At 37.7% G+C, this 18,509-nt stretch overlaps 1 protein-coding gene across 1 annotated transcript in view; it reads right to left on the bottom strand.

The window, feature by feature from the left end:
- Positions 1-18,509, bottom strand: part of Rbbp5 (retinoblastoma binding protein 5) — a 50,057-nt gene that overhangs the window by 6,619 nt on the left and 24,929 nt on the right. The window contains exons 8-10 of the mRNA XM_081728293.1: positions 16,790-16,943; positions 11,716-11,928; positions 6,963-7,245 (exon numbers count right to left, since the gene is read on the bottom strand). Coding sequence (XP_081584419.1) covers positions 6,963-7,245; positions 11,716-11,928; positions 16,790-16,943 — 650 coding nt within the window. The remainder of the gene's footprint in view (positions 1-6,962; positions 7,246-11,715; positions 11,929-16,789; positions 16,944-18,509) is intronic.

Raw genomic sequence — 18,509 nt, 5'->3', positions numbered from 1 at the left:
AATTTTTGCATTTGCAAGCGTTTACAAAAACTACAGTTGCTGAGGACGTACGAATCAGACGAACACCAAACAAAGACGAATGTTTACAGGAGAAACTGAGGTACACAGAAAATATAAATTTTTGCTTCTAAATAAATATGCAGGTTGCAAACCATGAAATCACGAGAAAAACTACAGAAAATTACACTTTTAAAGCGGCTGTATTTTGGAATGGCATAAAGTGAGGGGTTCATAAGTTTTGTGCTGAATACTATTGCGTGTAAAGAGTGCAGAAATATCCACAGCTATGATACTACTGGCACCGTAGATTTATGGGGGTCTGAAAGTTGAAGTTCGTAATTTTGATGCCATTTTTGGGGCGTAATATCTCAGGAGGGCAAAGTGCTAAAAATTGCCGTTTAGGCCACAAAGTAATTCTGTATGCGAATAAACTATTGCAAAAAAATTATGACATATCACATGGAGAACAAAGTTAGGAGATGGTAAAAAAACACGAAGAAAGCACGTACGTGACGATGGTCGTAGCCCGAAAAAAAATAATGTTTTGATATATTTCATGCTAGATCTCAAAAACTACGCATGGTACACCAATTAGGCCCGCTTTTGTGTCTTCAGTTGTGCGAAAGCTTGCGAGTGGCGTTTGTTCCATCTTTCTAGCCCCATGATCATTACCACGTCTATATGGTAAGGGGGTTAGCTTCCCCTTGCACCCACGGCACTCATCGTTGAAGTGGATCGCGGCATTAAGGCACTTAATGTATCAACAAAGTGTCATTGAAATCCACTTACAAGTTACGGAAGTTAATATGTTCACAAGGTTGCTTTTCTTCTATCCTAACTATATATAAATCTACATGAACTGATATAAAGTAAAGGGGTACTTCTGGTTGACGTGGAAAGTTTAAATTTAGCATGATTGTGGCTTTCAAATACTACCCCACAGAAAAATTGCCAAAAGTTAATATTTTTAATTTTTAGGGGGTCTAAAGGGGGGATGAAGAAATTCTCCATGTTATTTAAATGGGACTATTTTTGGACTTACAATCTCATATTTTAGGTACTTGGAGCTGGAATAGAAACTTGAAATCCAATAAGCTTCTACGCTTCCATTAGCGTTACCTAAGTAAATTACCAGAAATAAAAATTTTCAACCGTGGAGAGGTCTTATGGAGAACTGAAAAATCTTCCATATGTTATTTATAAGAGACATCTTATACACCCCAAAATGTTTAGGCACTTCAGGCAGGAATAGAATGATGAAATTTGGCATGATTGTAGACTTCCGGGACTAACCAATAGGAAAATTGTCAAAAGTGAATATTTTTAGTTTTTAAGGGGTCTAAAGGGGGATGAAGTAATTTCCATGTTATTTAGATGGGTGTTTTCTTGTGATACAAAATCTTATCTTTTAGATAGTTGAAATACGAAAAGAAACTTGAAATTTGGTAGAATTGTAGGTTTTAGAGGTTCGAGGCCGTAGGGCGAGAAAAAGGCGGGGGCCTGGGGGAGGAGCCCCAGCTAGGCAAAGGCTAGTCTCTCCTATATAACGCAACCTTGTGAACATATTAACTTCCGTAACAGAGTTTGCATTTAAATGATACTTTGCTGATACATTAAGTGCCTTAATACTGCGGTCCAGTTCGACGATGGGTGTCGTGGGTGCAAGGGGGAGCCAAACCCCTTACCATATAGACGTGGTAATGACCATGGAGCTAGAAAGATGGAACAAATGCCACTCGCAAGCTTTTGCACAACTGAAGACAAACAAAAGCGGACCTAATTGCTGCTCCATGCGTAGTTTTTGTGATCTAGCATGAAATGTATCAAAACATTTAATTATTTCCGGGCTACGACCATCGTCACGCACGTGCTTTCTTTGTGTTTCTACCATGTCCTAACTTTTTTCTCGATGTGATATGTCGTTTTTTTTTTTTTTTTTTCCCAATAGTTTATTCACATACAGAATTACTTTGTGGCCTAAGCAGTAATTTTTAGCGCTTTCTCTTCTGAGATATTGCGCCCCAAAAATGGCATCAAAATTACAAACTTCAACTTTCAGACCCCCACAAATCTACTGTGCCAGTAGTATCATAGCTGTGGATATTTCTGCAGACTCTTTACACGCAATAGTATTTTGCCCAAAACTCATGAACCCCTCACTTTATGCCATTCCAAAATACAACCGCTTTAAAAGTGTAATTTTCTCTAGTTTTTCTCGTGATTTCATGATTTGCAACCTGCATATTTATTTAGAAGCAAAAATTTATATTTTCTGTGTACCTCAGTTTCTCCTGTAAACATTCGTCTTTGTTTGGTGTTCGTCTGATTCGTACGTCCTCAGCAACTGTAGTTTTTGTAAACGCTTGCAAATGCAAAAATTGGCACTACGCCGACAACAAAGATGGCCGCCATTCAGGAACACTTGTACATACGACAACGTGAATGACGTTACTGACCTTCTCATACACAAAGTTCATCACACTTCAATTTTTATAATTTTCGAAGATGATCTGGACCACTTCGAATGGATTGGCCCATTTATCACAATATAATGAAAGCAGGTTAACATTCAAAGTATGGCTCCTCGTGCTGGACTGCTTACAGTCAGTTCCTCGATACTATTTCTTGTTCTTAAGAGGCCAAGAAGCCAGTCATTGATTTCTCTCCTCCTCCTGGTTGGTGAAGCATCGTGGCTTCAGGAAGTGTGCCATGGATCGAAACAGGTAATGATCCGAAGGAGCAAGGGCAGGACGATATGCAGGGTACCAATAGCTTGATGCCATCAAGTTTCTGAATTTTTGTTACGTTTTTCAAGCCGAGTATAGTTTTGCGCTTTCTTGTTGCAGTAGAACCCGCTTTCGGTTCACCACTGCAGGATATTTTTGGCTTTGTGCAGCATATATTCGCTGTTCAGAATAAAGGTTGGCATTAATAATACGACGGTTAGGGGGCTGCGGTGGCTCAGTGGTAGAGCGTTCACCTCTGGTGCATGGGGTCCCTGGTTCGATCCCAGCTCGCGTCAGGTGACTTTGTGGTGGACACACTCCGTGTGCGTGGGTTTCCTCGGGGTTCTCCCGTTTCCTCCCACTTTCTTCTCCACCATTTTATTCATTTCTCATCATCACCGTCTCCTTTAGCCTAGCCGGCATAATAGTGGAAAAGATATCATTTCAATACGACGGTTAGGAACAAAACTCGATGTCAATTACCCCCTTGTAGTTCCACCACATATAGAGCATGACTTTACGTTCGAAACGAACCTGTTTGTCGACCAGTTATGGAACTTGGCTCTTCCTCAACCACTGTTTTTGCACATTTAGAGTTCGGAAAAACATCTACTTTTCGTCGCGTGTGACACTCCATCTTATAAAACTCAAATTATACGGATTTTGCAGCAGTTGTCGGCACGCCCTACTCTCCTCTGGGCCTAAGCTGGGGTCAATTCATGTGGCACAATGCGGCAGCTCTTACTAGTTTTCCCAAGTGGAAAAGTGATGCACTATGGGCTGGGATATTCCGAGTTAGTTTGACAATCATCGTGTGCTAATGGATGGATTTTCCTCAATGGCGTGAGACATAACCTCAGAATCTTGTTACCCTGGGATGCCAGAACTTGAGATATCTTCGACATTTTTACAATCTAACGAAATTTCTGGAATCAGCGAGTTGCTTTGTTATGGTTTACTGCATTTCCCCCATTCACATGACAAATATTTTGAGTTGCTACCGTAGCGTTTGCCACAGTTCAAGCTCATATAATAGCAGTTCATGTATCACACGTTGTTGAGCACTAATCGTCACTACCACTACAAACTGACTGAAGACACTCATGAAGTCCTTCGTGTTAAATAGTTCATTTGTCACACTACCATTTGGGCCAGCTTGACCTTGTAATTACGGTTGATTACGGAATATACACGTGTCTCCTGTTTGGGTTGTGGGAATATTAAAAGACTTACGACTCTCCCTTGTAAAACCCTTTTCCAACTTTGAAACAAGAGAATGTACATAAGTAAGAAAGGAAGACAAGTCAAAATACATGTGGACACCGATATATATATATATATATATATATATATATATATATATACAGGGTGGTTCAGTAATGTTGGACAGCCCTGAATAAATCGGAAACCAGAAGAGATATTAGCAAGAGTGTGGTGGATCCATATACTTGTGGAAGGGGGACGTCTTGTGAGGTACCACACAATGTTACCAGGTCAACAGTGTTGCCAGCTCAGTACAAAGTTGTATTTTTTTAAATGGAACATATAGAAGTTTATGCCATCAAAAGAATTAGTACAAAATGTGAATACCAACAAGCGAAACCGCACCTGTCAGTGTTGCCAAATAACGAAGTTATAAAGCTTCAAAGATCAAGAAATTAAAGTGTCCGTAGAGCAAAACTAGCAAAAAGGCAAGAAAAATAATACTACGGAATGAAAAGGAGTAACCGAAAGAGTAAACCAAAGAACGCACAGCATCCAGTGAGTAACAGGGTTGCCACAGTAAAGGGGGAAAAAATTGAAAATTTTGCAGTTGCTATAGGAGGAAAAGTGCCCATATGACATAATGCTGGAAACACCATAGAAAGTCTATGTAAGATTCAGGAATCCTAATAGCGTTTGTTCGAAAGCGATATCTCTAACCGTTTTCGGTACGCGCCTTTAGCGTGAGAGACCCGGGTTCGATTCCCGGCGGGAGCTCATGTGGTTCGGATTCCACGTTAATCAGTAGGTCCACGTCTCATATAGCCTCGCTGCTGAACGGGACGTTAAACTCAAAATCAACTCAACTCAACTCTAACCGTTTTCGAGATACACCAAAGGTGTGCGGGGTTTGCAACACTGCATAATTGATTTGACGATTAGACCCGTGTAGTTCTTACATTTTGTTGGGCGTATCATTTTCATTACTCGTTCCTGTAGTTTGGAGGGCGAGGGAATTATTATGCAGTGTTGCAAACTCCGAACACCTTTGGTGTATCTCGGAAACGGTTAGAGATATTGATTTCGAACAAACGCTATTAGGATTCCTGAATCTTACATGAACTTTCTATGGTGTTTCCAGCATTATGTCATATGGGCACTTTTCCTCCTATAGCAACGGCAAAATTTTCAATTTTTTCCCCCTTTGCTGTGGCAACCCTGTTACTCACTGGATGCTGTGCGTTCTTTGGTTTACTCTTTCGGTTACTCCTTTTCATTCCGTAGTATTATTTTTCTTGCCTTTTTGCTAGTTTTGCTCTACGGACACTTTAATTTCTTGATCTTTGAAGCTTTATAACTTCGTTATTTGGCAACACTGACAGGTGCGGTTTCGCTTGTTGGTATTCACATTTTGTACTAATTCTTTTGATGGCATAAACTTCTATATGTTCCATTTAAAAAAATACAACTTTGTACTGAGCTGGCAACACTGTTGACCTGGTAACATTGTGTGGTACCTCAAAAGACGTCCTCCTTCCACAAGTATCTGGATCCACCAAACTCTTGCTAATATCTCTTCTGGTTTCCGATTTATTCAGGGCTGTCCAACATTACTGAACCACCCTGTATATATTAGATAAATGAAAAATAATTAAAAAGTACATCAAAAACACGTTTTCGCAACTTCACTTTAAATACAGGCATATTTCGGCACATATATTAGTTCAAATTTATATAATGAGGGTAAATTTACAGCAATTCACACTAATAATAATCAAATATATTCTTGAGGTACTATCTTCTTCGCTCTTTCTTTTATTTCACTAAGCTTACATTCTCACGATATATATATATAAATTCAAGACAACGTTGTAACAGTTTTCTCATAAATAAAATTAAAAAAAAAACGTGCAACAGAACTTGGTACTACTACTAATAATAATACTATTAATAAAACGAAAACATTCTTTGGCACATAATAATAAAGAAAACATAATAATAACAATGGAAACATAAACATGAACCTCCTGCCTACACCTTACATTTGTGCGAATTTACCAACATCCATTGAAAAAAAAAAGGAACATAAAATAGGCATCTTCTTGAGATAAGGTCACTGGAATTTACGTAGTACGAACAGTGTACTGAATGCCAAATTTACTTCTAAATTCACCAAGTTTTAAAAGAAAATTCTCTGGGAAAAAGTAAATTTACGATATATCCAAGCATATGTAATATTAGCAAAGATACTATGGATTCAATTGTGTCACTGGAAATTAGAATAACATACTTTACAAGAAACTGGAAACAGCGATCTATGTACTTTACATTATACAATGTAATAATAAAGTAGAATAAGCACTAGTCATTAACTGAGTCTGTTTTTCTTGTATAAGATACAAATATAGCAGTTCTCTCATAAAATAATAACAAATCCATGTTTGAAACATATTTGGGAGCAATATCACAAGAGTAACTGGTGTAGAGATTTTAGCATATTCTTTAGTTACTAACGTACTTTCAACTTACTATTAAGAATGGAATAATTTAACCATCTTGGCAGTCTAATACTATACGTAGTTAGTTTGCATGCATTTGTGACTCATATTTGAGTCACAATATTTGTACTAATACTGAAAAAACAGGAATAAATGCATACACTTAGAAAGCGTACATAAGCAAAACACCATCCAACAGAACTGTTACACATGCAATTACAATAAAAAACTTTCTTTTAGAAAAGAAAAGTATACATGAAAGGAAGCACTTCTAAAAAAAAGAAAGAAAGAACCCAAAGGAATAGTTTGATGTCCCAAGTCTTTATCCTCACCTATTGTTATTTGCAGACTTTAGTAGGTTTTCGATTCTAAGAGACACCGAAAGAAACAAACGTTAACTATTAAGTCAAAACAGGTTCTCTTGACACATGATGATCTAAAGGTTGCAAGACAGTCATGCGCTTTGAACGAGGGACATGGATATGGCGAGACTTCTTTCGATACAATCCAACACCAACATAATGATGGTACTTACCATCAGTTGGTACTCCTTCCAATTCAATGTCAAATGAGCGAAATTTCTTTCTTTTCTGGTTCGGAGATGTGTTTTCCTTCTGATCTGCGTTTCTTTTGCCGGCAGCTTCCTCTGGTCCCTGATCACCTCGTTCATTTGGTGGGCCTATGACGCCAGGAGCCCAGCCTTCTTCAGGTTCTTCTACTTCAGGAGAAATCGGGAGGTATTGCAAAGTATTTGCATCTTCATTCTCCTCGTCTGAACTACAGAAAGCAGCAACTGGCTCTATTGTTGTCACGTCCACCTTCAAATAAAATGAAGCAGAAGAGTCAATAGAAATATTAGATAACTGCCAAACTCTGCAGTACAGAAATTAAGTTTGATTCCACCTCCTCTATGTGAGCTTTCATTCTTACTGGTGGATAAAAGAGCGCAAATTTTCTTTTTAATTCATTTAGGTATTCCACCAACTATTTCACCATGATTTATCATTATCGTCTCTATTGACTTAAGAATATAAACGCGAGATGTAGATTGAAGTAAACAGTAATAAAGTCAATTCTGTGTATACAGCAAGGTTTCCCATTTGGGAGGCAAACAGAAGCAACCGTATACATATCGCTCAGATATGTGTGGACCTCTTCTCTTTTGCCGTACGCCAGATTTTGCGGGCCACAACACCAAGCGTTAAATTTCTGGAAAAAGTTCTCTGCTAAAGCGAGGATAAGCATATGTAAAAAATACGGATTTAAGATAGATGGGTATATAAAAAGGATAGCGAACAAATACTGTTTTAAGATTTCTTTTAAAATAATCTAAAAGTATTAAAAAGGTCACTAAAGACAATGAGTTTGTCTATTCTGGAGTCTATGAAATGAGTTGTGAATGTAAGTATATATATACAGGGTGTATCAGACCACCCGTCCCAGGCATTTTTCTCGGCTCGTAGTGCACGTAGATACTTCAAACAAAAAATTGAGTGACCAAATCGTAAGTGGAGAATCAAATGGTGATACTTCCATATCCAGTGGCGTAGCGGAAATATTTCCACGGCGTGTCAACTTCAAAATTTCAAACAGAAAGTGGTATCAATTTCAATTTATTTGGAAGTATTATTGAAAAAGAAACAACTTTTATAGGAAACAATTTTCGCTAAAGTCTACGGTTTGGCATCTACGAGTGTTATTTGCTGTTGAATTGCTACTATCAAGACCACCCGTCCCAGGCATTTTTCTCGTCTCGTAGTGCACGTAGATACTTCAAACAACAAACAGAATACAATGTTTTCGAATATCGAAGCTTTTGATATGTTAATGATTTTGGGTGAATGTCGGCAGAATTATCGCCAGGCCGCGCAGCTAAGTTATATGGTGAACAGTTTCCCGATCGTGCTCGGCAGTCGAGAAAAGTATTTCGGTGCTTGGCACTTTGTGTGCAGAGGACTGGGCATGTTCAACCTCATCACAACAAACGTCAACAGATCAAACGCCGTGTTCAGGATAATCGGTCTCCCGCCATCCTTGCTGCAGTATATATGGATCCCCAAATATCGACAAGACAATTAGCTACGTATGCTGCTATGAGCCACATGATTGTTTGAAGGATTCTGCATAATAACTCGTTGTATCCTTACCATGTTCACCTGCATCAGGAGCTCCGAGAACAAGATTTCCTTAACCGTCTGGAGTTCGTCAGTGGATGAACGCTAGAAACTCCTGTTTTCACCAGAACATTCTGTGGACGGATGAGGCAACCTTCAAGAGTAATGGAGATGTCAACATACACAACGCTCACTACTGATCGAGCGTGAATCCTCACTGGGTACGTAAAGTTGACAACCAACATATCTGAATACTTAACGTCTGGTGTGGTGTAGTGGGAGGCCAAATAATCGGTCCCTATTTCTTCGAAGATACTTTGACAGGGGTAGACTATGCTAATTTTCTGTCACATGCTCTTTGTGAGTTCTTGGAAGATGTCCCACTAGCAACTCGTGAAATGATGTGGCTACAACAAGACGGTCGCCTTGCTCATTTGGCAAGAGTTGCCAGACAAACTGTTGAACGTTTATTTCCAAACAGGTAGATCGGAAGAGGAGGCCCGGTTTCCTGGCCCGTTCTCCGGACCTGACTCAGCTTGATTTTTTCTTTTGGGGACGTGTCAAGCAGCTGGTTTACCAAGAGCGTCCTACTACAAGAGAGGACATGATGGAGAGGATCCGTAATGTCTGCTGTGCACTAAGTCCAAATGAAGTGTTACGAGCAGTCAACAATGTCCAGGTACGCATTCGCATGTGCATCGCAAGTGCTGGACGATCCTTTGAACATTAATTGTGAGTTTATTTTGTCCACGTATGATATTTTGGGAAGAATGTACAGAACTTGCAGTTCATGTTATTTATTGTATTTATTATCTTCACTTTATTTGTACTATTCTTGAACAATTATTGTGAAAAGTGATTTTTATTGAAACGTTTTATAAGTTAGGTAACCCGTTAAGAAGCCCGGGAGAGTGGCAATAATTTCATAACTTTTAAATTTTAATTTTTGTTTTATGTTTTATTGCAGATGCTTTAGATCAAATTTGTTTCATACGTAGTTTAACTTAAAACCCATAAGTGTTTTTCTTTGCTTTTCTATTTTGAATTGGTTCCGACCCCGCAATTTAAACTATACTGTCCTGCAATACTGTTTTCATTTGTTAATACGTACAACAGATATGTCATAACGTTTGACACTGAATGATATAAAGAGTTTTCAATAACAATGCTATTTGATAGAACATGTTATCTGGTGTTATTTTAAAGAACTGTCAATTACGAGGAGCATATTGAAAGTCGTGAGCAACATCATTGATCACCCTAAGAAACTACTTCCTATATAACTAATGGGAATTAACTTTTTCCCACATTGCAACGTAAGTGATTCTGCGACACTATCGGCTAGAGTTGTTAACTAACTGTATCGTCTGCTACTGGCAGTAGCTAAGTGCATCATTGGCTAATTCTATCAGACTCAGGCGCTCTGAATGATTTGATTCATTCTTGTTTTTAATAGTTCGTAGTACCCAACTTTCTTGAGTGGTGGTGCCACGGTCTCCACAGTTTCAGTGGAAGAGCAGCTGAAACCTTTATACTATATAATTACTCTATGAGCAACATGTTTTCACAACCGTAATCCGTTTTCAGTCCAGTTTGGGATTTTTTCACTATTTATAAGTCGTATGGGAAGAATAAGGTTTTAAATAAGTCAGGTAAGGTACAATATGATAAATAAGCTACTCTATAGCCAATATATAAGGTTGCCCAAGAACCTCGAGTGAACGTTTACCATGGAATGGATCGAGAGCGGAAATTTATACAACTTGCTGAAACAGATTTAGTATTGAACAAAACACATCTATGCACGCCCTGTTTGGAAAACTGCTTTGACAATCAGATTTTGGCAAGTTAAAAATCAAACTAATTTAATAGCATTTAGCATACACAATCTTTATATAACGCTGCATGAGAAAAAAAAATTCTCACAAATTTATAGGGGTGTTCCGTATAAGTCAGCTTAAGGTTTAACTTATTTCTGAAAGGATATAAAATACTGGCAAAGACAATCTTGATTTTTAACTATAATACTTTCAAAGTTTTTTTTTTTAATCTATCTTGATAAAACAATCGCAAAACTGAATGAATTAAGAAGACAAATACAAATGTAAGGTTTTAATTTAAGGGAAAAAAAATGAGTTTATAGTTGAACAGAGAATATGATAAATACAGACGAAACTTTTTCACTAATGCAATATGTGTGAAATATTTAAAAAAAAAAAAAAAAAAAAAAAAAGTTTGTTTTAGGAAACCTTAAACTTTTCGTTTCAGATCCAGAAATCACGTTTATATTATCGCGAATTTTGAGAAATTCGGCATTACTTGCGATAAATGCGAATGAAAACGAAAAAGTGGAATTCTTGCTAATTATTGCTAATAATAACTAAAAACGCATTTCCAATATTATTTAACTTACAACTCGTTCCATTTTATCGAAAGCATGCACGACGCTAATGTTGATCCAGAAACTGTTTCACTTCATAAAGATGTAGACATCAAAACTGAGCTGTTGTTTAAACCGTTGACTGTGTTTTGTGGTGAAAATGTTCATGATCTGTTGGTTGCTTACCGTGAATTTAAAAGTAAGGTTATTGAAGTTCTCAACAGTGAGGATAAGGAAGTTGACAATATATCGCTGTTAAATAATTTAAAAGTTAACTACGGGTCTTTTGCTGTCAGCTCTCGTTACGTTCAATATGGTTGCTAATCTCGAGTTTGAGGCCGAGATATTCTTTGCCAAATATAATATGATTGTTACTGACACTTAAAAGAAGAGTTGATAATGTCTTGTGTATGTTATCCTTTAACTAAGGATGAGATTAGAGGAAGTGTTTAAATTTTTGCATCAATTTCTATATTTCAGTGAATACATTAACTAGAATGTTTACCTAATCAAGGCATATCCTCATTTTTGTATTACATACACCTTACTACCAAAAATATAAGAAACAATTATATGAGTGACAAAGAGCATTCTTTCACTTACATTTCTTTGTCACACCCATTGTGTAAATATCTATTTGTTTTAAGATTGCATCTGTCATTTGTGGTATTCTATTTTTTAACCCTTTTATCATGGTAAACGTATCCTTCTAAAACAACAAACCTAAAATTGATAGGAAGTAGGATATACAAATGATTTACATACCAGAAAGCAGCAACACTTCCGTAACTCACCTCAAGATCTTCTTCCTGTTTTTCGGGATGCAACTCGACTGATTTATCTTCGTCACTCAAATCAAACTCTGATTCACGTTCCTCGTACTCAACATTCTCATCCAGTTCCTTAAAATCTGGAGCGAACGCGGACCAATTTTCTACTTGATTCTGGGCCCAAATGGAAACCACTCCGCTCGAAATGGAAGCAATAATGGGGCGGACAGGGTGCCACTATAATTAATCATAGAACAGAAATTAAAAAACGCGCTCAGAAATTTATTTTCAAACTGCTTTGATATAAAAATGTACTAATGCTTCTAATAATTATTACATATAAATTTCATATAAACATACATTTTTCTCTTAATAAATAAGTAAATAAAATTATTCTTTACTGAGCTTACAAAGTGTATGCTTCACTTCAATCTAAACTTCCATGCTGTGTTCATGAATTAAGACCAGGGTGGGAAAAAATCATGATTTTTTTTTTAAAAAAATCATTTTTGTTGATTTTTTTTATTTAAATCGATTTTTTTATTTAAATCAAATCTTTCTCCTCGTATAATACAAGTCGCGAACTGAAGAAAATGCATTAGGAATTAGTATTAAATGCTAATTATGCCATTTAAGTGAAAGTATTGGGGCTAAATTTTGAATTATTCCCAATCGTTAACCTATATCAATCCCAAACAATGTTTCTTAACCCTTTTAAATTATGGCTCTTTTTAAAGGTAAATTATAGACTTTCAGTCAAGCAGCTACAGCATCATCCCTATTTATCTTAGGATCATGGTACATACATCACTCTCTTTAGAGTAGAGCAGCTTTTGAAACGGTGACATTCACATTTGCCTATCACGTCCCTGAAGCGGGAAATTTTGAGAGTAATCGGCATTTTCACTTTTTTTTTTTTTAATTTTGATCCCCTCTGGATTCCCCTGTGTTAACGCACACATATCTCAAAATCAACTGGGAAATACTAAGGGGTGTACTAAATGTGTGTACAAAATTTCAAGCTTCTATCTTGAGTAGTAAGAATGAGGAAACTATTTAACAATGAGCTAAGAACATTCCCACAATGCCTCTGATGACCCGGATGTAATATAAAAGTTTCCTCAAACATCCCTATTTATCCTCGAACCATGATTTGTACATTATTCTCTTCACAATAAAACAAATTTTCAAAAGGTACCCTTCAAATGTATCCATGATGTATTTGGAGCGGGGAAATCACGAAAAAAGGAATTTTCTGTTTTTTTTTTTACCTCTGTGGACCCCTCCTCCTGTTTTAAGGCAGAGATCTGAAACAAATCTGAAAAATACTGAGGGGTGCACTGAGTAAATGTGCAAAATTTCAATCTTTTAGGTGCAAAAGTAAGCCCGCGAAAAATAATATTCCCCAAATACCCCAGATTTCCGTATAAACAGGATCTCAGGTAAGTTTCCTGAGACATCCCTATTTATCCTAGGAGCATAGGATGTACACCATTTTCTTCAGAATAGAACTGCCTTTCAAAGGTACCATTCATATGTCTCCATCTGATGAGGAAAAATCACGAAAACAGCTATTTTTGTTAAAAATATCCTTCTTTTTTAAACATTTTTGCGCCTCTGGACCCCGCTGTTTCCACGCACAGATCTGAAAACATTTGAAAATTATTAAGGGGTGCACTGAATGAGTGTGCAAAATTTCAGTCTTCTGAATGCAAAATGTAACCCGCCAAATAATAATAATACGCATAACAAAAAATGTCTTTTTAAATTTATGACGTCATCACACACTATGCTTCAACGCAGAAAGGCGTGAAAGCATATGTAACGTGTTCTAAAATGCCTCCAGTCTTGAAGAAAAAAGCCTTAATGGTAGTTTTTTAATCGAATAATGAAGATTCTACCCTATCACCTAAAAATAGGTGATATAATTTAAAAGGTTGAGCATTAAGGAAAAAGTACCGCAACGTTTATCAAAATAACTTTTTTCACAAAAGTTACTGATATTTGGCAGAGGCCTATTTATAAACTCAGAACTAGCTTGCGGCATGAAATACATAAATTTCGCTTAAAGTTATAAAATTAACAAAACAAAACAAAAAAAAAAAAAAAAAAATGGAGAGGGGGATAGGACCCCTCTAAATACGCCCTATTATCTGGGAAAAAACAGACACGCACAAAAAAGAATTTTCGTCTTAAATGTCGATGGTGATTTCCCCGTCGGAATAGTTAACGATTTTAAAACCCAAACCCAATGTTACGAAATGAATAAAGCAGGATTGCTCCGTTACCTGTTCAAAACGGGATTTTCCCTAATCATCCTTTGCATGACACTTGTTTTCATACTATACTGTACATTTGAGTCTCATTGTATTATGATTATTAACTTTCATAATCGAAATAACAGAACAGAAACGGGATTTTACTTATTTTCACTTTAAATTAATTTACTTCGGAATTCGATTTAAATCAACGATTTTTATTTAAAAAATCAAGTGATTTAAATCAACCCACCCTGATTAAAACTGAAGACAGAAGAAAACTTAACATTAATTAAGCATACTTTCGCAAAATTTGCATACTACACTGAAGAAAAATAACGCAATACATCAGGTATCTTGAGAAATTCTCGATGCAGTTCTTGGTAAAGGGAATTCTGAATATATGAAGACTAATTTATAACTGGGTTATTCTGCTCTGTATAAACGCTATTACAAAGTACCAGCGTCCCTTTGATTTATCAGTTCCGTCTATTTGTGATAGAATTTATTTGTTAGAAAAAAAAATCCAAATTCAGTAGCAAAATTTACAGTGGCTGCAATAGATGTAAGTACACTGCTCCACAAAACTTAAGCAACTCGAAGAAAGTGGCAGAAAATAAAACGGCACGATCACTGGACCAAGTATAATGAACAAACAGGCAGTCCAGATGCACAATGCAACACACATGAAGACGAACAATACAGTTAGGATGTACAGGGTGACCAAAACGTTCAGCACAACGATACCTCAACAGGTGAAGCTGGATTGTGCGAGGGCATAGGCAGTCAATATGGCGTGTGACCACCACGAATAGCTATACAGGCACGACAACTGGCCTCCATGCTGCAAATCAGAGTGTTTATCAAGTCTTGCGGCAGATGGCGCCACTCCTCGAGGAGAGCTCTTTGCAGGTCAGGGAGAGTGCGTGCTGGTGGATTGCGCTGCTCTATTCGCCGCCCAAGAGCATCCCACACATGCTCGATGGGATTCAAGTCCGGCGAATATGCAGGCCATGCAATACGCGTAATGTCTTCGCTCGCCAGATACTCGGACACAAGGTGTGCACGGTGTGGGTGGGCATTGTCATCCATGAACAAGAAGTCTGGGCCAAATGCTCCGCGGAAACTGCACACATGTGTATTGAGAATTTCATCCCGGTACCGTTGTGCTGTCAAAGTGCCATGTTGCACAATATGGAGGGCCGTTTTCCCATTCAGCATAATTCCACCCCACACCATAATGGAACCACCGCCATAGGACGGCCGTTTAGCAATGAAGTTTGGATGATAGCGTGTTTCTGGCTCTCTCCACACTAAAGTCCGACCAGCATCTGACGACAGGCTGAATCTCGACTCATTGGAGAACATGACACGCGCCCACTGGTATTCTCCTCATGCAACATGTTTCTGACACTATGTGTAACGCGCACGTTTGTGCTCCAGTTTCAATGGCACACACAGCGCAGGCCTTCTTGCATACAGTCCTGCTCTATTGAGCCGCCGAAGAACAGTTTCACGACTCACGCGTTGTCCTGTAGCCTGAAACAACACATTGGTCAGTTGAGGGCATGAAGCTTGACGGTTACATTTGACAGAAATTGTGAGAAATCGGTCCTCGACGGCCGACGTCTTCTTCGGACGGCCTCCTCCATGACGTCTACTGACTTCACCTCCATTTTGGAAGCGACTCCACAGCCTCGACATAACACTTTTGTTCACGTTGAAGTCCTGCGCCACTTCCAATTGCGACCGGCCCAATTCCAACCGCCCAATTATTCGCCCACGGTCAAAGTCACTCAAATGTCGTCTACCAGCCATTGCAAGGTGTGTACCCCACACAAGAACCACTAACTCAATGCTTGGAGCCTCGGACACTACTGGGCTGTGGTATACGCCTCATGGCATAAGTTGTTCACCGCGCTTGCAACGATGCTGCTTATGCGATAGAGTGGGTGCTCGCTTTGCTTGTGTCTCTCTGTGTATGTGCATGCCACTAACCAGTGTTGAATGGGCCCCACACGTCACTTTTACCATGTTCTCTCGGGTTGCTTAAGTTTTGTGGAGCAGTGTAGTAGGCAACCTCTATCATATGATTGGGGCTTGGGAGGTGGTGTCATCTACGAACCTTCGTGGCTGAGCACCTGGCTTTCATGCGTCATTCGTATGGATAAGGTAAGCCGTATACTACATCTATATGGTTGAATGAAGTATCTTTTCATAAGAAACATGTGGAAATTAAATTATTTTGGCTTAAATGTGAATTTTAAAGACAAAATAAATGTTAAGTGTTTGTTAAAAGTGAAAGAAGTTGAAATGAGTTTAGTATTTGTACAAAATTAAAGAATTTTGAATATGGAAACGAAAGATTACGAGACAGAAAGGACGACTCGTATGTATTTTGCCTGCATGGACACTGAAGCTGAATATTAATTGGGCAAGTAGTCTTTCATATTTCATGCTACTGTTTGGAAATTAGCCCATATGAAAAACTATTGCGGATAGTAAATTTCAAAGTTCTTGAAATTATTTTATGCAATTACATTATTGTTTTTAATAATTTTCTTTGGTTAATATTGAATAAAACTTTTTATTTTCGTTTAGTTGACATTCAACTATATAATTTAAAGTTATTCTTATTTGAGAAAACACTACAAAACCTACTATCCGAATTGGTTCCTTCTTTAAATAAGGAGCAAAACACGTTTCTCATTCTAGTTACTGGAGACAGAAACTCACTAAGACCTTTCAACCCTTCATGCATTTTCAAATGACAGACGGATGATAATTCTCTAATTCTCTAATATTAAATAAAGTAAAATCCGAAATAAACTGCCACTTACCACAACATCCAGCAAAAGTTCACCCTTGGTACCATGTAAAATTTTTACTAGATTTCCTATACTCTTTTCCCAAATATATAATGCGTGCTGTCTCGCTGAGCCAGCACAAATATATTCACCATCACCAGAAAAGCAACATTTTTTCCACATTGTTCTGAAAGAGAAAAATAAAATATGGGATCTTTCTTTCACTGCACTTTCTTGTTTGGGAAATTCGCATGATAAAATACTGCAGAAAGCTTATTGTAATAAATGCGAGCAATTTTGACTTGTATTAGTCTTTGTCTTATTCTAGCAGAATTCGGAGTGAAATTCGTATAACAGTGAAATACTGTAATGCCAAAACTCAACGGCAGTAGAAAGGGTATATAATCCTTTTCCACGCACAATTCAAGTATGAAGAAAACGTAAAACATGTTTGGGAGAATGGATTTATTAGAAAAAAAAATGCGTGATGTCCTCATCTATTTCATGAAACAAGGGGCCACTGGGTACATGCTCAATCACAAAACGTGCTACAAATAGGGTCTCAGAGAAAGAGATAAATTTTTTGCTGAGTGACATACAACGGATAGTAACGAAGAAAACCCACATCACAACGGAAGATGATGATAAGAGTCCATATGGTTAATTTCACTGGCAACTATTACATGTATTTACGTTTTCAGATAAAATGCCACTTGAAAGCCCTATACATCATTTTCAACTGTGGGGCACAAAAAGAAATATTAACTGCTGTATATTGTATACAAGCCACATGGAAATACGCTTAAGTTCGTGGTACATAGACTGAAGATGTACTACTAGTTGGCTGATTGGATTTCAGTTTAGCTTCCCTGTGTAATTCAATTTTAAGTCACTGGCTTTATTTCTTAAATATGTATGTGTGGTTGCTCTGGGAAAATTTATGAATTTTCATGTCGGGGTTAATGGGAGCATCATCACAAAAATCATCTAGAATAATTCTTATATATATTTAGTAAGTTAAACCTTCGGCCTCAGACGATTTATATTTCTCAATTCATGCACAAAAGAATGGTAGGTTCGGAGGGGCGCAAAATATTAGCAGCTATAAAGCATTACGAGAAAGTACTCTTGTTTCGTATCATTGAAAAAAAATTGTCATATTCACCTCTGAGAGGGGCGCGCATACCCTTCTGGACCATGGAAGGTTTATATCCCTATATTATTGCCAGGGGTGTAGCCAGCAGGTCTGTGTAGGGGGGGCCCGTCGTTTTTGAGGGGGGCCAGCTACAATGTACAAAGCCAAAAAAAATGTTGCTGCTAGTGTTTTTGAGGCCTGAAAGAAAGGAAAATTTTGGTTTTCTTCTGGAAAACTAAAAACACTATTTTAGCTTATTATTATTATTATTATTATTATTATTATTATTATTATCCATAAGTTATATTCAAGATAGTTTTTATTATGCTTAATCAAGAACGACTGCCCGGGACCAAACGCTATACTTTTGTGCATAACTATAAAGGTAACCAAGAAAGTTCTGTCCCTTTTCCTGGAAGTCTGTGTTCAATTGGACCTCACACCGTGAGTTGAATGCGCGTGGAGATAAGGCGAACGTCAGTTGTTGGTGTGGGTATATCCAACATACCACCTGGTTGTGGCAATTCAGACACACCGTGAACTTGCGTAAAGACAGAGGGAACATGGGACATCCACAGAGCGTCATAAGAGCATGTATGCTGAACGAGTTCAAATAGA

Source organism: Thermobia domestica, chromosome 10 (assembly GCF_964235325.1).
Source record: "Thermobia domestica chromosome 10, izTheDome1.hap1.1, whole genome shotgun sequence".
Classification (NCBI taxonomy): Eukaryota; Metazoa; Arthropoda; class Insecta; order Zygentoma; family Lepismatidae; genus Thermobia; species Thermobia domestica.
The sequence above is the reverse complement of the archived record's forward strand: the minus strand, read 5'-3'. Positions and strand labels throughout refer to the sequence as shown.